The sequence below is a fragment of the Larimichthys crocea genome, chromosome II (assembly GCF_000972845.2).
Source record: "Larimichthys crocea isolate SSNF chromosome II, L_crocea_2.0, whole genome shotgun sequence".
Classification (NCBI taxonomy): Eukaryota; Metazoa; Chordata; class Actinopteri; family Sciaenidae; genus Larimichthys; species Larimichthys crocea.
Genome location: NC_040012.1, coordinates 13,439,464 through 13,457,646, shown reverse-complemented (window position 1 = coordinate 13,457,646; position 18,183 = coordinate 13,439,464). Strand labels below are relative to the sequence as shown.

Sequence of the window (18,183 nt, the reverse complement as noted above, 5' to 3'; positions counted from 1 at the left end):
GCCCGAGGTGGAACACTTATTCAAATCCTTTACTTATGTAGAAGTAGCATTGCCGCACTATAAAAATGACAATAGGGTGTGCAGAAAATTGTCCCTTGTGAATATTATTATATATTTGTATTAGTTTTTAGTAGTATATAGTGGATTGTGTTGTAGATGCTGCTGATTTCAACTACTTTTTTTGCAAGTGATAGTTTAATTTGTAACAATACATCATTTTTATAAACTGATCTTATGATTTGTTTATGAAATTTGCTAGTTAACCCTGAAATGCAATCAAATACAAAGTATCTCAAAAAGGAATGATGGCAAATTGGTTATTTACAGTACTTTGGGGGAAAGTAGTTCACAGACACTTTGTATGTAACATCTACTAGTTATTTTCCAAGGCTTTTATCCACAGTAGAGCCACTGGAAGTAGAACTGGCTGGACAGGACAGCTTTGTGAAAGTCTCCTCCCTAAACTGACCTCTGCAACAAAAGCTGCCAATCCCAAGAACAGGTGGTCCCTTATGCTGGAGAGGAATAAAAGGGACATTTGTCAGGGCTCTGAGGATCTCTGCATTTATTTTAGTCTACGGCTACAATCTGTTAAAGATTGCATGTAGTTAAAGGAGTGTCGGTGTTTGAGCGTTTAATTCGAATAATCTGCTTCTGGGCAGTGTACAATAGCAGCATGAGATGAGAGAAAAGATTATATGCAGTGTGGTATGTGTGAACTCACATTCCACATCCACTGCCATCCACATGCCAGCCCTGTTCGACCTCACTTTGAACCAGCACATGTGACTCCTCGTTCAAGCCTTGTTGTTCAAATAAAACAAGTAAATGTGATTAAAATATAAAGATATGAAATGTGGACTTATGAACTTTGTCATCCCCAGAGAGAGGGTGTGTGTGTGTGTGTCTCTCTCGACTCGTTGAACTCCGTTGGAACGGTTAGAAAACACCACCTTTTTAACAGTGCAGCCGCGGCGACTTTTTTTTTTTTTTTTTTTGTAAACTCGCTGCTGATTGGCCCGCTCAAATAGAACGCCGCCTGTGATTGGCCGAGAGGGTCCTGTTGACCGAAGGTGGACTCCCAGAGAGTCGGGAACGCTGGAAGCAAAAAAAAAAAAAAAAAAAAATTCCAGCTACAAAACTGCACCATGCGCCTCCCCTGAGTGGGGTTTGGATTAATCACCGGGAAGCCGTTTGTACTCAAACTATATTAAATTATGACAAACGCCTGACTATCTCGGAGCTCCCCCGCGCTATGATTTCACTTTGTTTTGTCGCTTTTATGGACAACAACCGCCGCCGCCGTTGCCCGCCTGTAGCGACTCTCCACAACTACACACAGGTAACTTTGTTTCAACTCCAGCCGTTAGCACGCGTGCTAACCGCAGCGCTAGCAGCCTGTTAACCGCAGTTTGTTGGGTCGTTGCCCACTTTACAAGCTCCACAGGTAGCGTTCACTGGATGTATAACACGTAGGGGTGGATAGGGCGTCTCATGTCGCACTTTTCTACTTTTTCATGCTGGTGTTTTATTGAGAGTAACAAAGGGAAAAGGTACTTTCTGTGGGTCGCTTGAGAACAACAGCACGGGCACGCTCTGTTCCAGTTGACCATCGATCTCAGACGAGAGAGAAATTCAAATTCACCATCTTTAAATCACACAAGCGGCGGTTTTCTTATCGAAACACAAACACTATCACCAGCTGAGGTCACTCGTTGGTTTATAATGGTGTTTTTTTTTATAGGTGTGTTGTAACTTTTAATTTCAAACGTGAATGTTCGCCCTGGCTCCAGTCTGTAGTCCACACTTGTTGCTGGCCATTCATTATGCAGTGTTGACTATCCACGTTGTTGTGCTTCGAGCTGACGACAACAAGCCTAAATTGTTGTTGCGTGAATAATGCGGTGGTGATTGGGTTTGTCCCGTCGCCTGTCCACATGTCTACAAAACTTACGGTAATAATTCAAATAAGTTTAGCTTTGAGTGCTTTTGTTATCAAACATATGGTCACATTATATCATAGTTTAGTGTATAGTGAAGCTTTGTTATGTCACGCAGACATCAGGTGGGGAAGTTTCATGTCAGCACCTGTTGCATAATGTTGGTTGTCCAAAATCAAACACGGATGGTCTACTGTCACATGTGTGAAACAACTGAGCCATGCATGCATGTTTTACAGACCCTTTAAACAGTGTGAGGTGTCACATCTGAGTAATTTGTTTTAAAAATAAGCCCGTAATTTAACAAAATTAAATGCAGCAATAACACATCTCTCCCCCCTTTTCTCTCTCTCTGTAACAGATGGACTAAGAAGCCGAGCACGAATGGCGGTGTAAACCAGACAAAGTGGAACATATTTTCCTGCATCCTGCTGTAGCTACCTTTTTTTCGATGTGGGCGTTCACGGATTACAGGATTTTAAGTCTAGTTGAATGATGGCATCACGTTGGGTTCAAGATGATGAGAGACAACAAGCAAGATCTTCTTTCTGCGAGGTAAACAACAACTCAGACATCACGCTTTGTGACGTTACTTGTGAAATGTTGAATGAAGCGTTTCAAATGGTGATCGTGAAAGTGATTTTTGAGGGCAACTGACTCTCTGGTCTTCTCTCAGTTTGGTGTTGGTGGGGGGAGTAATGTGTTTGACACTTTGGCCCAGCTGTTTGTGCTTGTAACAACTGTTGGGATTGTTTTGCTCTTTAAATCACCAGCGATCCTTCTTTTGCTTCTTTTAGCCATTATAGTCAGGTTTGTCCATGAGCTTGTTTTTTTTCTCTCTCTCTTGGGTTGATTATCACAGATGAAGATATCAAAAGACAGGTTTTAATTAGATTTGAAATTTTAATCAAACTCATCACTGGAGGAAATGGGAGGAGACAACGGCATTGAACCCGTTTATTCAAGACCCGTCTTTCAGATTTTGTAAGCTGTGACCCCTGTAATACCAGACAGGACACCATCTGCTCCTCTGAAAGCTTGTTGGCTGAATAAAGACCTTCATGGTAAACTAGGTAGCAGCCTATCATGTTTATTTATAGAATATGTAGTTTTCTTTCATTCCCTCCATTGCCTTTAATCTAATATCCAGCTCTCCACTTAAGACTCCCTGCTTTTCTGTGTATAGTCTCTTAATGAGGGATGTAAGGCTCCTTATGTTATTACCTTTAACGGACAAAATGTACTGACTGATTTTTAGGCCATTAAATAGAGCAGACTCAACGGGATATCAAATTAGCAAGTAATAGACTCAGTATTAGGTTTGTTTTTTTATTTATTTATATTCATGAGTTTCTCTCCAGAGCCCTGGAAATATATTTTTGGTGTTTAAACATAGTCAGAGCTCATCCAGATTAAGTCATCCTGCAGAGACATCTTGCGTTGAATCCTTGTCTTTTTCACTGTCACAACTAAAATAACAAACTCCGATGATGTGCTTACCTTTGTTAAAATGACCATCGGACACAGATTCTTAACTTGTAACTGAGTTTAATGAATGAATGTAATGGCACTTAACTATTCTGATGCAGAAAATGCGTTTATAACTCCAGGCAATATACAGGAGTCAGTATTTACTATGAAAAAATGTTAAATTACATGATGTAAAATATTTAAACACACAAGAAACATGTTTTAGATGTTCCTTTTTTATTCTGTGAGGGAAAACCTCAGCACAGTGCGGTCAGTGGAAATCCTCCTTTTTAGCAGCCCTTCTAATGAGGCTACCACACAAACCAATTCATGTGCTAATTTTGAGCCGGAAACCCCCTGGAGTCTCTGGTCCTGGGATTTTCTGGAAATGATGACACTGTGGATTTAATGACTTAAGACCTTTCCTAAGTAGATGTTTTTTTAAATCACTATTTTAAATGTGTCATTGCAAGAAAACTGAACGACTTGTGAATTCCTCAGCTGACTAGAGTTTGATCATCATGTTAAAGATGGGTGTGCCTTTTTGTTTTTAATCAGAGAAAGCATGGCATGAGGATGAGTTATTGTCTCTAATGTGGAGAGAAAGATCTTCAACAAAAAAAAGTGGAAATAAATGCTCTTAAACTGGCACTTCAGGTCTTTCTAGAAAATATCTATATATATGATGAGCTGCCTTTGGTAGCTACTTTCATGTAAGTCAACATTTAGCCTTCCTTCTCTTCTGATACTGCGCTAGTCATGCAGTCTTTCTTTTCTTTTGACCTTTACAACGGATTGGCCTGGTAGATAATGCTTGTGTATGTTGTGCTGGCAACAACCTGATAGAGAAATAATTTATCTGGTGGTTTGTTTTTTCCTCTACACTGCAGTGTTTGTCTGCTTTATCATTTGAATAGTGCCTGGTATTCAAAACTTGCAGCTGAGTCCAAATGGCAGACAGAGTTAGCTTAATGTCTCCTTCATCTACTTGATTCCTCTAGTCAGATATTGAGTTTTCAGTAGAGATTCGTTGTGCCTGCTGCTGTTATACGTCTATATGATGAGTACAAACCTTTCATTGTTTGTAATACCTGCACATCAGCTTGTTATCCAACAGAAATGAGAGTGGAGTGAAATGAATTTACTCGTTTGGGATGATGAATCATGATCCATATTTAGCACTGTATGGGAGCGATTGACAAACAGACCCTGCTGTCCCCACAATCTTGGCCTCGTTAAAGCTCAGTGTTTATCTCATTGGCTGCCTTTTACAGAACCCCCTGCGCAGGCATCGCATGGCTAACTGATGGCAATCGGAAGGGAAAATTGACCTTCAATTGGATAAAAGAAGTCTGTTACTTCCTGTGGCATTATGGTTGTGTCTGTGATGTCTCAGGGGAAACCATAAGAGATGGGCTTTGTGATTCAGTTTTTCCTCATTGCTCAGTTTCTGTTTCGCTAAGAATATCCAAATCATTCCTTCCAATCAACGTGCTCAAGCTTTGACCAAGCTTTGTGAGAGAAATGACCAAACAGCTGTTTCTGTAATAGTAATTTCGTCCCGCAGATGAGAGTGGGATGTTTAAGCAGGCCAGTCTCATGGTTAAACTCTGCTGTGGACAGTTGATTTGTCACTACAGCACTAATAATTCTTCCTGAGAAGGGATGGTTGCTTGTGTCTTTTGGTTTTTATTGAATTTTATTCAGCTTGAAGACATATGGAGGGATGATGCACAGCTTTAATTCATTCAGTGATACTGTTTCCAGCAGATGCAGTGTGTCATCCATATGCTTCATTCAGCTGCTTCTGGGTTGACTTTTCTTTTTCTATTGAGATATCTCAGTAAATTAAAAAATGTTGTGTTTATTCACACAAAGGATAATTAGATAATCAGTTTATGTTTTAGCCCACAGTTTTACTTTGAGTATTTTCCTATGGAAAAACTCTTTTTCGATCAAAAAGTACAAAGTGTTCCAGGAAAAAAAGTGGTTACGGAGTTGAACTAGTCTTTGTCTGACACATTGTAAAGGTACATTATGTAAGTGTCAGAAAGGTAATATTTCTCACCTACTGTGTTAGATTGTACTGTATTGGCCAGGTTTTTCTTACTACTGTGTCCATTCACTGTAGTTATTGAAGTCTCCTGCCTGTACCAACATGAAACAAAAATTATCATACTTATCAGTTTCAGAATGAAACTGCTTATTGCCCAACTCTACAATTGGTAAAATACATGTCATTTTCTCCACTGTTACAGAGCCACTGGAGAAGTTTAAAAGTGCTTTTCAGGAGAATGACGCTAGAAAACTTTTAATGAAAAGGCATTTTTTAGAAAGACATCCTGCAGGAGCTGTACCCACAGGACTGTTCTGTGTCCTATCTCTACAACTGGAAGTGTGGCACGCAAGAAACGCACCACGTGTCTACATAGGCTGAATAATGATGCCCCTAACCTTGCCTACAAGACTGGAACGCCCAGGGCGCACCAGTGGCCCTCTGTATCATTATCTTAGGCTTTTCACAGTTAAGTGCTTGGTTTGGACGGGATGTGGTGTAGAATGTAGCAGCCCACAGAGAACTAGGTTTCCTCACATTTTAAGGCTGTGTACTGATGTTTTTAGTGCTGATGTCATGTGGTCCTTGTAATGTGTCATTTGATGATGTCAGCAGAGGGCTTTTCTTTTAAAGCATACATGCCATGCTGTCTGGTTTCATAATATTTTGTTAAAAAAGAACAAGGTGGAAATTCCAGTTTCTTTTTCAGTCTGCACACAGCCTCTAGATATCAACATTTGTGGTGTGTAAACAGCTGTGCACGTTCAGTGTTTCCACCGAAATGTCTGATGTTAGTGGGAGGTACTGGTATGTCTACTCTCTAATCTCTGTGGTGGGTGAACCACAGATGTAGTCACCTTACAATCTCTCCGAAAATGACCACATGTACTCTGGATTTAACATGTCACCTAATATGAAGGTACAAACGTTGTACCATTTGTTAAACAGGAATAGATTTTGAAGAGCTTCAGTCTCAATGGGTCAGGATTTGTCGCCTCAGCTCATTCAACATGCTCACAAAATTCATTGGAACTGTATGATAACCATGCAAGAAGAAGAGTAAAAAACGGATAAAACACCAACCATAGACAATGTTGTGGTGGTGCCATCATGTCTTCGTTTATTATTTGAGGGATGTGTTAACAAGATAAAACTCAGCGGATCTCAGGAAAAGACGACAAATCAACTTCCCCGCCTGTCTGTGACTCTCAGCCCCCAAGCTCATTAATTCACACAGAAGACGTAAATCCTTAAAAACAGATCATTAATGCATACTTTCACTTAAAAGAAAAGAGGCTCGGTAATCTGGGCACTGTATTTTCTTTTCTAGCAAATGTCAGAGTAAATGCTGCATTTGCTGGGGAACTATTTTCAGCTGTGGATTAATTCACATTCAGTCTTCTAGTGAGTATTTATGGCAGCAGGATGGTTTAAGTGGATTTACACAACAAACAACAGTGCACATGTTCATCATAATGAAGGAACATGTCAACCAGAGCACACCACTGCACTGGTTTGTTAATGTGATTTTTAATAGTCTTTGGACAATAATGGATGTTTGTGGCACAGAGGAATGAGCCACAGTGCATCAGGCTTTTTCCAATAAAGAGTGATTGTTTCGGGGATCGGTTCATTGTTGGTTTTGCTGTTTCTTGAGGATTTATTGACAAAAAAGAAAATATCACCAGATGTTCTTGGATGTGATGGGTTTTAAAAATTAGTATTCACACACCGAGAGGCCTGGACACTTCTTGAATCCAAGAGCTACAGAACAATGCCTTCTGAGAACTCTCTCCCAGCTGCCTCACCCCGTGCAAATATCAGTCTCGCATTCTAGTGATTCATAAATGGCCGAGAGGCATTCATTTGCGGTACAGGAGAGGGTAGGTGCGTGTTTTGATGTGGGTGTTCCTTTTAATGTGCATCTCTTTGTCGCCCCTTTTGAAACAAGTAATCTCATAATTTTCTTTCTTTTGACCTCTTGTTTGAATGCGCCATCAATCTGGTCTACCAGGTTCACACCGGATCCTTCGCTTTGTTCTCCAGCCTTTTAATAATAATTCTTTTTTATTTTTTAAGGCGAAAGGGAAACCATAAGGGAAATGCTGGTCTGGAATTTATTGACCTGGAATGTCACAGCAGCATTAACTATGCAATGATAACACTGCTTGGCATGTGTCCGTCAGGAGGCCCCCCTCACCCCTAACCCCCCTTTCTGTCGTCCACATATAAAGATCAGACGGTTGGAAATTGCCCTGTGCATTGGCTGCTAAATCAGTTCCAGTAGACTGGGATCGGCTTGACCTGGAGACATGAGGGGAGCTGTGCAGGCATTTCAAACATCCAGTTGATCTATTGTCATATCACCAAAAGCGCTTTTCCGGGTATGGATTTGAATGTTTCTTGTTGCGTTAAAGCGCCCAGAGCCAGTACAGACACAGACTACAGCATGGAAGCGCCTGTATCACAGAACAGCTTGGTTATACACAGTAAAACCTGTTTTGCAAGTTTCATCAAACTACATGGGTGTCAGCTGCACCTGCAGCTCTGTTTCCCAGTCAGCCAGTGTCGGGCTGTGAGACCATACTCCTCTACACTATACATGTTTTAACTTATTTGTCCAATAGCTCTAGACGTCACTTAAAATACACTTTGATTAATGTGTAAATTGCTGCCTCTTTCTGGAAAATATATATATATGGTTGAAAAGCAGGTTTCTTGTTGCTGAGAAAGCAGTAAAACATTCTGCAAAGAGCACACTGAAACATGCTTTAACTTGGTCCAGACCTCCAGGCAGGCTCAGAATCTATTTCTAATGAAGCATTGAGTGTGAGGTTGAATGTTGAGCCTGTGACACATGCACAGCAGTTGCACGGGATATCGGTGGTTTGAAGTTGGTGTTGCTCATGTTTATTTTTTAAAATGTGGTTTGGCTCATTCGTAACTCCCTGCAACAGCTGGATCAAGTAGGACTGCTGTTCAAATTTGTTTATATCTCTTCTATCGAAACATACAGGCCAGATTTTTTTTTTGTTTGTTTGGTTTTGCAACTGCAGTAGTTACAAGTAGACAAATGTCTCTTTTTATTGTAGTTCAGCACTGTTTATGTTAACGTAGGTGACTCACTCTGATTTTTATGACATTTTACTCAACATATCTGCCCAGGCAGAGATAGCGTGAATGCAAGCTCATCAAATTCCTCACATTGTGGGGATGGTCTATGCTTCATGGGGGGAGGGGAGAGTTTGTTTGAGACTGGGTGAGGGGGGGAAAAAAAATACATAGGTGTTCCTGAAAGTCTTACTGGAAGAGGGAATATGATATGTGGAGATCTGAGTAAAAGGAGGGGGTGTTGCTGCACACATGATATCACAAAGGTGTGAGGCTATAAATAGCCAGTAAACACAGGGGTGGGTGTCTAAAGCCCTGAAGCCTGACATGCTCTACTCTCCAGCTGTGAAAATAGGATATCATGACTTGACTGTAAACACTGTACAGCTTGTAATGTTTTCCAAAAGCCCACTTTCCCCTAAACTTTGTCTAACTTTAATGAATGACTGTCTGTTCATGTACTCCACTGAAAAGGTTTTTTTTTTTTTTTTTGATTATGTGGCTTTTCTTGTTGTGTAGTTATAGTAACATGTTTTTGAATTTAAGCTTTGGGGTTTTCCTGGATTTCTACTTTCAATTTCAAGATTTCACATTTTTAGCAGATCTCTTTTAAATCTTTGTGTTAGTGTAAAAGTGAAGTAAAAGCGACAACTTAATCTCGATTCCTTTCTCTGTCTCGTTGTGTAGAATGAATCTCCAGAGTGGAGAGGCTTGGCCGATTCTGCTGCAGCACAATACCCAACAGACGAGGAGTTTGCATGGCCGAGACCTAAAACCGTGCTTTTGCGTCGAACCTCCCAAGGGTTTGGCTTCACCCTGCGCCACTTCATCGTGTACCCACCGGAGTCCACCATGCACTGCTTCCCGGTAAATATGTGGTTCAACTTGTCAGAAGCTTTTTCAAAGAGTTTCATTTCACCTCACCTGAGTATTATTTGCCAATTACCTAAGATTACACTAAGTCAACAAAAAGCCTTATACCTAGATGATATGAACAACAAAGTCACTTGAGTGTTTTTGTGTTTTTACAGGAGGAAGATTACGGCCGCAGAGGTAAGCAGAAAAACTCAGCTCTTCCTCTTCATGCACTGCTGAGTCAGAGCAGTGCCTCTGACTTCTAATGACTCTTAATCCATGCACTCCCCGGCTCTTTTTGCTTCCTTATGCAATGAGAACAATGTCGCTCCTGTGTGTCACTGACCTTTGTGGATGCATGAAAGGTTTGGTCAGCACCACCTGTTTCTGTCCTGCACTGACCCACCTCTTCATATTGTTTCACTTTGTTGTTCTTGCTGCTTTTCTCCCTCACCATAAAAAGGCTGTCAGAACGAGATGGCCTCAATTTCACTGGGTTGTGTGTGTGTTTGACCCTCTTTCCCCTTGTTATTCTCATACCGTTCTATTTTGTCTCTACTTACGTACAAACCTCTCATGAAACTCCTGACAAAAGTTAACGTTGATTTGTTGTCGTGACTCATTTTGTTATTTTTCACAAGAACACAAACACAGGTAGTAGCCTGTTCCTCAAATCGTGTAAAGGCACTGAAATACATGAAAGTGACCCATAAAAGTTGAAGCATATAATATTGAAGATTAACAATTCAGAGGACATATGAAGGTCATATGTTTTGATTAATATGTCTGTGAACTTGTCTGATGCCAAAATTGAATTATGTCTTATGTTTGAAAGCCCAAATTGAATTTCTAACCCTGTCTGGTTGCCAAGGGGGAAACTTTAAACACTAAAATCTTGTTTAAGATTCTTCATGAAAGAAAAAGATGGACTGTACTTTAGTGGGGGTCACAAGAATATTTTTTTACATTGTCCTGATAGGAAGTAGCTTGTTTGTGGGCTTAACTCTTTGTTTAGTCTGTTGCCGTTTGTTGACCATGAGGATGTTGCTTTCACTGGAGTTCATCCAGCTTCACAGCCAGTAATTCTATTAGACAGTTATTTTTCTTGGAGGAAAATTGTACAGGAAAGCAACACTGTAATTCATCTCGTTGTCACATGTTAAGGACGTAAATTATTATTTGAACCAAGTAGTCTCTTTGTTTCATTACAAACAGGGAAGCTTTATAAATCAGAACACTTCAATATTAACTGACAACATTAAATTGTAGGATTACTGGTGGCTTTGAGAAGACATTTTCTCACAGATATAGATGGAGGAAAACATTTGTAATGTGATATGGTGGCTCTAACAGGTAGAGGCATTTATAATAGATGACTCACACACAACACTAGTCAGTCAAGCTCAGATATTTATGTCACGTGACCATGAAGCAGAAGCCATAAACACTAAGCAGTGTTACTGTAGATGACTGTAGATTGTGTCATATCACAGTATGGAGGTTATAACACTCCCAGCTGTAGATGTGGGCTGATTAACTGTTTGGTGCAGCAGAACATGTGGGCTGGTGTGTAGCATGACATGGAGAAAGGACTCATTAGAAAGCAGACATCATGGAGTCACACTGTCATCTGCACACACTTGCCAACACATGCTTCGATTCATTTGCAGTCAGGTACTAATGATCACTGTTGCTTTCGTCCAATTAAAACCCTGAATGGACTGTATATGATGAATGCACATGGTGAATCATGCAGATGTGCACCCACACGGACATCACAGTTAACCTCACAACATAGCTTTTTCTCTTGATAGACTGCTCAACGGTGCAAGTTACTTATGTTTTATGTTTAATGTGACCCCTTTGTGATTTTGGTAACACCAGGGATATGCTGGAAAGAAAGTTTGCTCATTGTCCAAATTTAAAGTTGATGTAACCGTACAGGAGAGCCAGCTCCTATTAAAGCAATCACGATTTGTATTTCACCCCAAAAACTAAATCACTGTAGACACAGAGCCTTTAGGTGGGGCTTTGCTGCTTCAGTCAGAGTAAGCCAGAGAATATTAAAGAATCCTGGTTGTGTAATGCTGGACACAGGTTCTCATAGGCAGCAAGCCAGAATTAAAGAAGGTAAAAAAAAAATGATTTGAAGTCCAGAAGGGGCTAGCCTGTTCACAGCACCACACACATAGAAACACGTAAAAATACTGGCTAACGGACAGATATCAAAAGAAGAGTGAAGAAGTGCCCACTCATACCTCAGATTTTTTTATTCATGAATCAGGTTTTTCAGCGCTTATTGCCCTCTTCAGAATAAAAATACACTTTATCTGTATGATATATTTAGTATTACAGGACAACCTAGATTTTTCTCCAACACACTGACAGTCTGTGTATACGAGTTGTCCTTCAGCCTAACTTTAGTCAGAATCTGGATTCTAGAAAAGTTTACTTTCATGTTGCCTATAAAGTTTCCTGTGTAAACTCAGACCTACTGCTTTTGGGTTGTCAATGTGCAAAATTTTCTTAGAATGGTCAGTTAATATTGTTCCTCCAAACAACAAGCTCTATCTTTGTTTTAGAACAGTATCTAAGCCATGGGAACAAAATATAGACCGTCGCTTTGACTTTTGCTTGCTGGAAAGATTAATGACCTCATTATGTTGATTGCCCTTTGACACAACTGATAATTCAGATCAGAAGAAGCCAATATGTGCCAAGACATGGATTTCTGGAGAGTTACAAGTGTTACGCTGTCATCCCACCATAGTGCCGCACCACTATCAATTCTCTTATTGTATGAGAGTCTGCTGCCTCCCAAGACAAAGCTCTTCTGTCACAACTCTGGGGTCAAGTTTGAGTGCACTTGTGATCCAATATTTTCTTGCCAACTCTTCACTCTCTCACATTGAGAAAGGAAATCTTTTACCTCAATCACAGCTGTCATCGAGCCTGTCTTTTGCTTTTAGTGCTTATTGTATACAAGCGTTGTTGTTCATTTTAAAACAAGCTAATTTAATAAAAGCTTTGTTCATTCTGCAATAATGATGAAGTCTTCATTAGTTTTACAGTGACTGAGCATACGAGCCAACTGTAGGCCCTTTAGGCATTTCATGCTCTTTACCAAGTCTTATCTCCTTGCATTCGCTGTGATAAAACAGTGCAAATGAAACCTGGCAGTGTTTTAAACCGCTCTGCCAGGTTTTTCTTTGTGTGTTCAGGGCAGAGACACAAAAAGTGTTTTTTAAAACCAGAGATGCAATTGATATTGAGAACTTTGAGCAGTCTAGCAAACAAAAGCATTTCCTAAAATCTTGGGCTTGTTTCTTAAAAAAAAAAAGATTTATGTATGATATCTATGGTTGGGTAGTGCTTCAGAGTATAAAGAATTAAGATGTTTTTATAACACAGAGCAGTCTTCTAGAACAAAGATGAATCTAGTCGGATGAATTAGAGTACTGTAAGAAAGCGCAATTGTACACATTGTACTTTTGCTGTTTAAGTGAATGTTAAAGAATACAGCGCAATAAAGCACAAATGTTTATGTCCCCATTTACTATCGCATGTTCTTCAAGGTGGCAAATAAAAAATAAAATAAAAAAAACAGTGATGCTTTCACAAAACATTTAAATGTTCACTGTAGTACATGTATGGGTTTATGAACAGCCTCATTATGGAGATGGTGATGCAGTTTTGTAGTACGCCACAGGAGGGAGCATGTCTTGCTGCTGTAGTTTTGGGACTCCTGTTGTAGTATTACATAATGCGAGTGCCTAGGATGTGATTTGATGCGAGTAATCTCGTGTGTGTGGAAGATAGAAAAATGGAGGCACAATTGTGTCTGTGTTGTGAGGTTTTCAATGGTTTATAGATTATTTATTTTATAATAGTCTCACAGGGTTTCTCATTGATTTTGTGACACCAAGAAGGATAAAACTTTCTTTGACAATGCCAAGATTTTAAAAACAACTTTTATATATTTTTAACTATCACACGTGTTTTCATACCAGCCTTTCTATCCACTGTACTTTGTGAGCGTGTGCTGACTCACTACCAGAATGTTAACTACTGAGGAAGGATTTTAGCCGCTCTCTGGCTGTGCCCAGAGCTATTTCTCAGTTTATAAGGAAAGAGTGGGAGTTGTGCAGCTGAGCACACTGTCACTCTACCTTCTCTCAGTCTCTCTTTCTCTCACCCCCTCCCTCTTTCTTTTCTTTCCCTTTTTTTTCTGCAGCCATGCAGCTGCTAGGAGACAGGAGCAGCATGAGCAAACAGGTTTCCTCTCTTTAGCTGCTTTTATCCACCCCCCAAAACCACATAATCCCCCCCCCCCACCTCCTCCTATTGAGATTGGTCTTTTCTCTGAACCAATTAATGATCATGTCTATTCAAAACTGGAGTAACGTAGGCAAGCGTTGGCCAAACCACGGTCTGTTCTACTGTCATAATGTTGATTCACATGCCTCCAAATCTCGTGACAATCCTCCCAGTTTCTCTCATTCTCAAACACAGCCATTCTCTCTTCTCACCTAAATGTCATGGAACAATTTACTGCACAGTCTGGTACTCTTGGTAAGGTTTGTAGTTGTTGTTTTTCCACATTTCAGTTTCAGCCTGGGTGCAAGTCAGGTTGTGAATGAAACCTCAGTACAGGGCTTCTTGTATCAGAATATGAAGTTGTTATTTGGGGTTTTCTTGCTTCATTTGTAGTTTAAAAAGTAGGTCAAACAAACAGATTTTACTTTGCATCTTATATGATTTTATGTATTTGTATTGTATACTTGTGGTTAATTTATTCTGGTTTGTTTCTTTTCATCAGGGAGACAAAGGAATAGGCTAGAACCAATGGACACCATTTTTGTGAAGCAAGTGAAGGAAGGTGGTCCCGCTCACGGAGCTGGGCTTTGCACAGGTAATAATCAATCATCAAACAATCAGTCTCTTCTTTTTCGTTAACCAAAACCAACTAGACATCGACCGGGGATATAAGCATTTGGATGTCATGAGATTGCAACATCCCAGGAATAACGCTGTAAATGATGTCATGCAGAGCCTAAAACTTCCTCTAACCTATCTCCTCTTGTGCTGAAGTTTGTGTTGCAAGCAGAAAGGGAAAAAAACTGCAAGGCATGCAGTTTTCAGTAGTGTTCTGACAGTATTCCTCCTGTGAAGCAAAACATTAGCCAGGCAACGTAGTTGTAGGAAAGTGCCTTTTCTCTGCACTTTTATTGTCTGTATGATACTCTGGTGAGTACAGGGAACCATCAGCACAATAATTAGAAACTTTCTTAAGAGTCTCTTCCTGTCCCTCTTCACTTTGTTAATGTCATTACTGCTGTTGTTTAACACCAGGTGATCGACTAGTGAAGGTGAATGGAGCAAGCATCATCGGGAAAGCCTATTGTGAGGTTATATCCTTGATCCAAGACAGCGGTGACTTTCTTGAACTTTGTGTGATGCCAAAAGATGAGGATATACTGCAGCTGGTAAGTTTCTCACTCTTTTCCACCCCTCTTAAAACCAAAACACTGTTTTGAATGTGTTGTAAAGCAGGAGTTGTTCCCTGTTTTTCCAGTCTCACAATAATTTCTATCTGATCTCACAGAGCTGCTCTAGTTTAAAGTGTTGGGACATAGTCATAAGATGCAGGCAGCCCCGCCCATCCCATCAGAGCTCTCTATCTAGGCCTCCTAATCAGGCCAGAGCAACATTTCTGTCCTCAACCAGCTGCTGACACTACTGCCGAAATGGCCTAATTGGACTGGTAGATCAAGCACTAAAATGCCTACCGACATATCTGCATAGGTTATGTTTGACAAAGGCGCAAAAGTAAGACTGTTTTTTGTTAAAGTTGTCTTCAAACTTCAAACAAACGGGATAGACCTACATTGAACAGCTGAGTTGAAGAAAAGTTGTTGTGCTTATTACTTTGGCTGCGTCCTTTGAGCCCTCAACATGCTTTAGTGATCCTGCCTCACATGCTGGGCTACAAGTGACAACCTCAGTTGTTTGTTATCTGTGGTGGATTAAGACTGCCAACTATTGTTAAGTACCAAAAGAACAAATTAAGTTTGATGGGAGTTTTATTTTGGATGTATTTCAGACATACAATAAGCCTTAAGTCACCTTAACTGGACCTCCTTTACCAAAACTAATTCGATAGAAACCCAACATTGACATTTAGATTTTTTTCCCCCCTCTATTTCTTGTAAGTGTAATGCTTGTGTCTTAATCAGGTGACTGTGTAGTGACATGCTCTTTCCATTATGACTGTTGTATCTATGACAGATTTATAAGGAAGCAGTTGGCTAATACAGTCGCCTTTTGTAAGACGTTAGAGTACAGAAAGAGAAGTGACAATGACGCTTTCATGACTTCTTAAAAATAGCCTGAGAAGTGTTCACGAGATTCTGAATCTTGAGGCTATTGATTGATCACTGGAAATATGTGTATTTCATAAAAAGAAAAATACAATTTTAGGTGTCAAGCATGTCGAATTACCATGGACTACTAGGGATGTAAAAAACTGAAGTTGAGTCTTATTACAGTGTTATTATATTGCTATCTGTACATTTTTAAATTGTCTCTTTATCCCGACCATGCTTTGCCAAAAAACTGTAAACATTTAATTTCAGGTTCAAGTTTGCACGTCCCCAAATACTATTTGCAGTAAGATAAACGTCTGTACCTGTGAGCACTACAGACCTTCTCATTAACTTTTTATGCGAGCTGCAGGCAGCTGTTTGCACTGTGCGTTCTGCACGTTCAGTGCAAAGCGACGGTGCACTCATCTGTTCCATATCTACAGCAATTCACATTAAGTGCTTTGTCAGGATGCTCATGAATCTTCTCCCAAGGGGTTATTGTTATCTGACAGTCTGTTTACAAGCTATATAATGAAAGAGCCTGGCTGTTTGTTGTACCTGGAATTTTCCCTTGTGGATCCTTTTATGTACACGTTGAATCCCCATAATTATTGGTAAATCAATTAATCATTTAGGAGTATTGCATCTAGAATTACAATATCAATATGGGTTGTGGTTACAACCTGTAGTCTCTCTTTAAGCACCACACCCTGTCACAAATAAGCAGTCATTTGTCTGAAATATGGTGTCAGTGCTTTTTATTTTTTTGATTCTGATATTCTATCATGAGTCAATTTAAAAATAATCTTGTTACAGAAGAAGAACATATTGTTCACATTCACACAACCCTCTTACATTTATTATCAATTCATTTTCTCCTTTCTTACAATCAATGGACTGTTTCTCCACCCCTCTGCTCTGTTAGGTCCTCCCCCTCTCTTGCCATTATTTTCCTCTGTACAGTTTTACACAGTGTCGGCTGTATCTTACACGTGTGTTGTGATAACACCGGCCACCGTATTGGCACAGTGAATGGCCAGCAGCCACACACAAATATATATCGATGTGGGCAGGCAAACTGATGAAGGCTGTCCTTAAAGAACAAGAGGATTATTAGCGATACAAGCAGGATGACATTACACTGTAGGAGGCAGCACACACCGACTGCTTGGAGACAGGCAGCAGTTGCTTAGCAAAGAGAGCAGAAAAAAAAGGGAGGGAACTGTACGCCAGGAAAGCGGAGGAAATACAGAGCAGGGAAAAAAAGAGGGAACAGTATGAATGATGAGCTGAAACCAGCAGATAAAATCAGCTGACTGCCCTGTGTTTTGAACAGGTTGATGCTGAGGGAAAAGGAGAGAGGAGGAAGGAGTGGGAGGGGGAGCTGTACCATCAGAGCTGAATGTATAATCAGCAGCTGCTGCTTCTGTCATGTGAGCAATAGCAGAGGGAGGGAGAGAGAGAGAGAGAGAGACATAGACTGGAGGCACCTTGTTCAGTTAGCGTAATATTCCGGCTGAAGATGGATAGAAACATGGAGACTTAGCAGCAGCATGAGGGACACGCTGCTGCTCCTGTCACCTCGCCCAGGACAGACTGGCACAGGCAGGTCGTAACGTGGCAACCCCTGCTACATCTCTGCTTCTTCATCCCTCTGTACTGGTGCTGCAGCTCTAGTATATTTTTAGCATGTCAAGCCCAGGCATTGCTGTGGCTGTTTCTTTTTTTTCTTTTTTACAATATGTGCATTTTGCTCTGCTGGCATCTTTTCCCCTTGATGTCTTAACACTGATGTTTTCACATGCTGTAACGGCAGTCTTTTTCGCTGGAAACTACTAATCTGGTAAGCAAACAGTAGACTGGGTAGCCACTTGACGTTGACATGTTGTGCTTGCCGTCTCATTTTGCATATGTCATGCATGTCAGCATCGTCATTACCGGATGTGGTGTTCAGGGTTTACATGATTGCTATTCAGTTGCCATGGTCGACTGTTTAACGGTCAGCTTTGTGTCGGTGATTCAAGATGTGTAGACTGAAGAAATGGCCGATGGACTGTGCCTGCAGTACCTGTTAGATTGAGCACTCGAATTGGCGTCCAGCTGGCATCTCAGCAAAGCCTCGCCCCTTCTTCATCCTCCCTGCCAGATGTCATTAGTGTGATAAAGGCCAGTGACCTATGAACTCTCCTACACACTCATGCTTACAAAGGGAGGAACAGAACCTGGCACTGATTGCTGTGGCACACACACAGCTTTATGTAAGATTGTAATTTGACACCAGGTAGCAGGATCAAAGTCCTCATACCTTCACACGCCTTTTTGCTTGCTGCATGTACAGTATGCTATGAGTAAAAATATAAATACAGTGAGGCTTACAAGCTTATAG

At 40.5% G+C, this 18,183-nt stretch overlaps 1 protein-coding gene across 4 annotated transcripts in view; it reads left to right on the top strand.

Annotated features, from left to right (window-relative positions):
- The first annotated feature begins 1,091 nt into the window (after positions 1-1,091).
- Positions 1,092-18,183, top strand: part of arhgap21b (Rho GTPase activating protein 21b) — a 33,765-nt gene continuing 16,673 nt past the window's right edge. For 2 of the 4 annotated variants that reach the window (XM_019262227.2, XM_010729992.3), the window contains exons 1-6: positions 1,092-1,342; positions 2,302-2,495; positions 9,265-9,444; positions 9,609-9,630; positions 14,252-14,344; positions 14,785-14,918. In XM_019262227.2, coding sequence (XP_019117772.1) covers positions 2,433-2,495; positions 9,265-9,444; positions 9,609-9,630; positions 14,252-14,344; positions 14,785-14,918 — 492 coding nt within the window. In that variant the 5' untranslated portion in view covers positions 1,092-1,342; positions 2,302-2,432. Of the gene's footprint in view, positions 1,343-2,301; positions 2,496-9,264; positions 9,445-9,608; positions 9,631-14,251; positions 14,345-14,555; positions 14,680-14,784; positions 14,919-17,063; positions 17,641-18,183 lie in introns of those variants that run through there. The other 2 variants (XM_010729993.3, XM_019262228.2) reach the window with 2 other exon arrangements.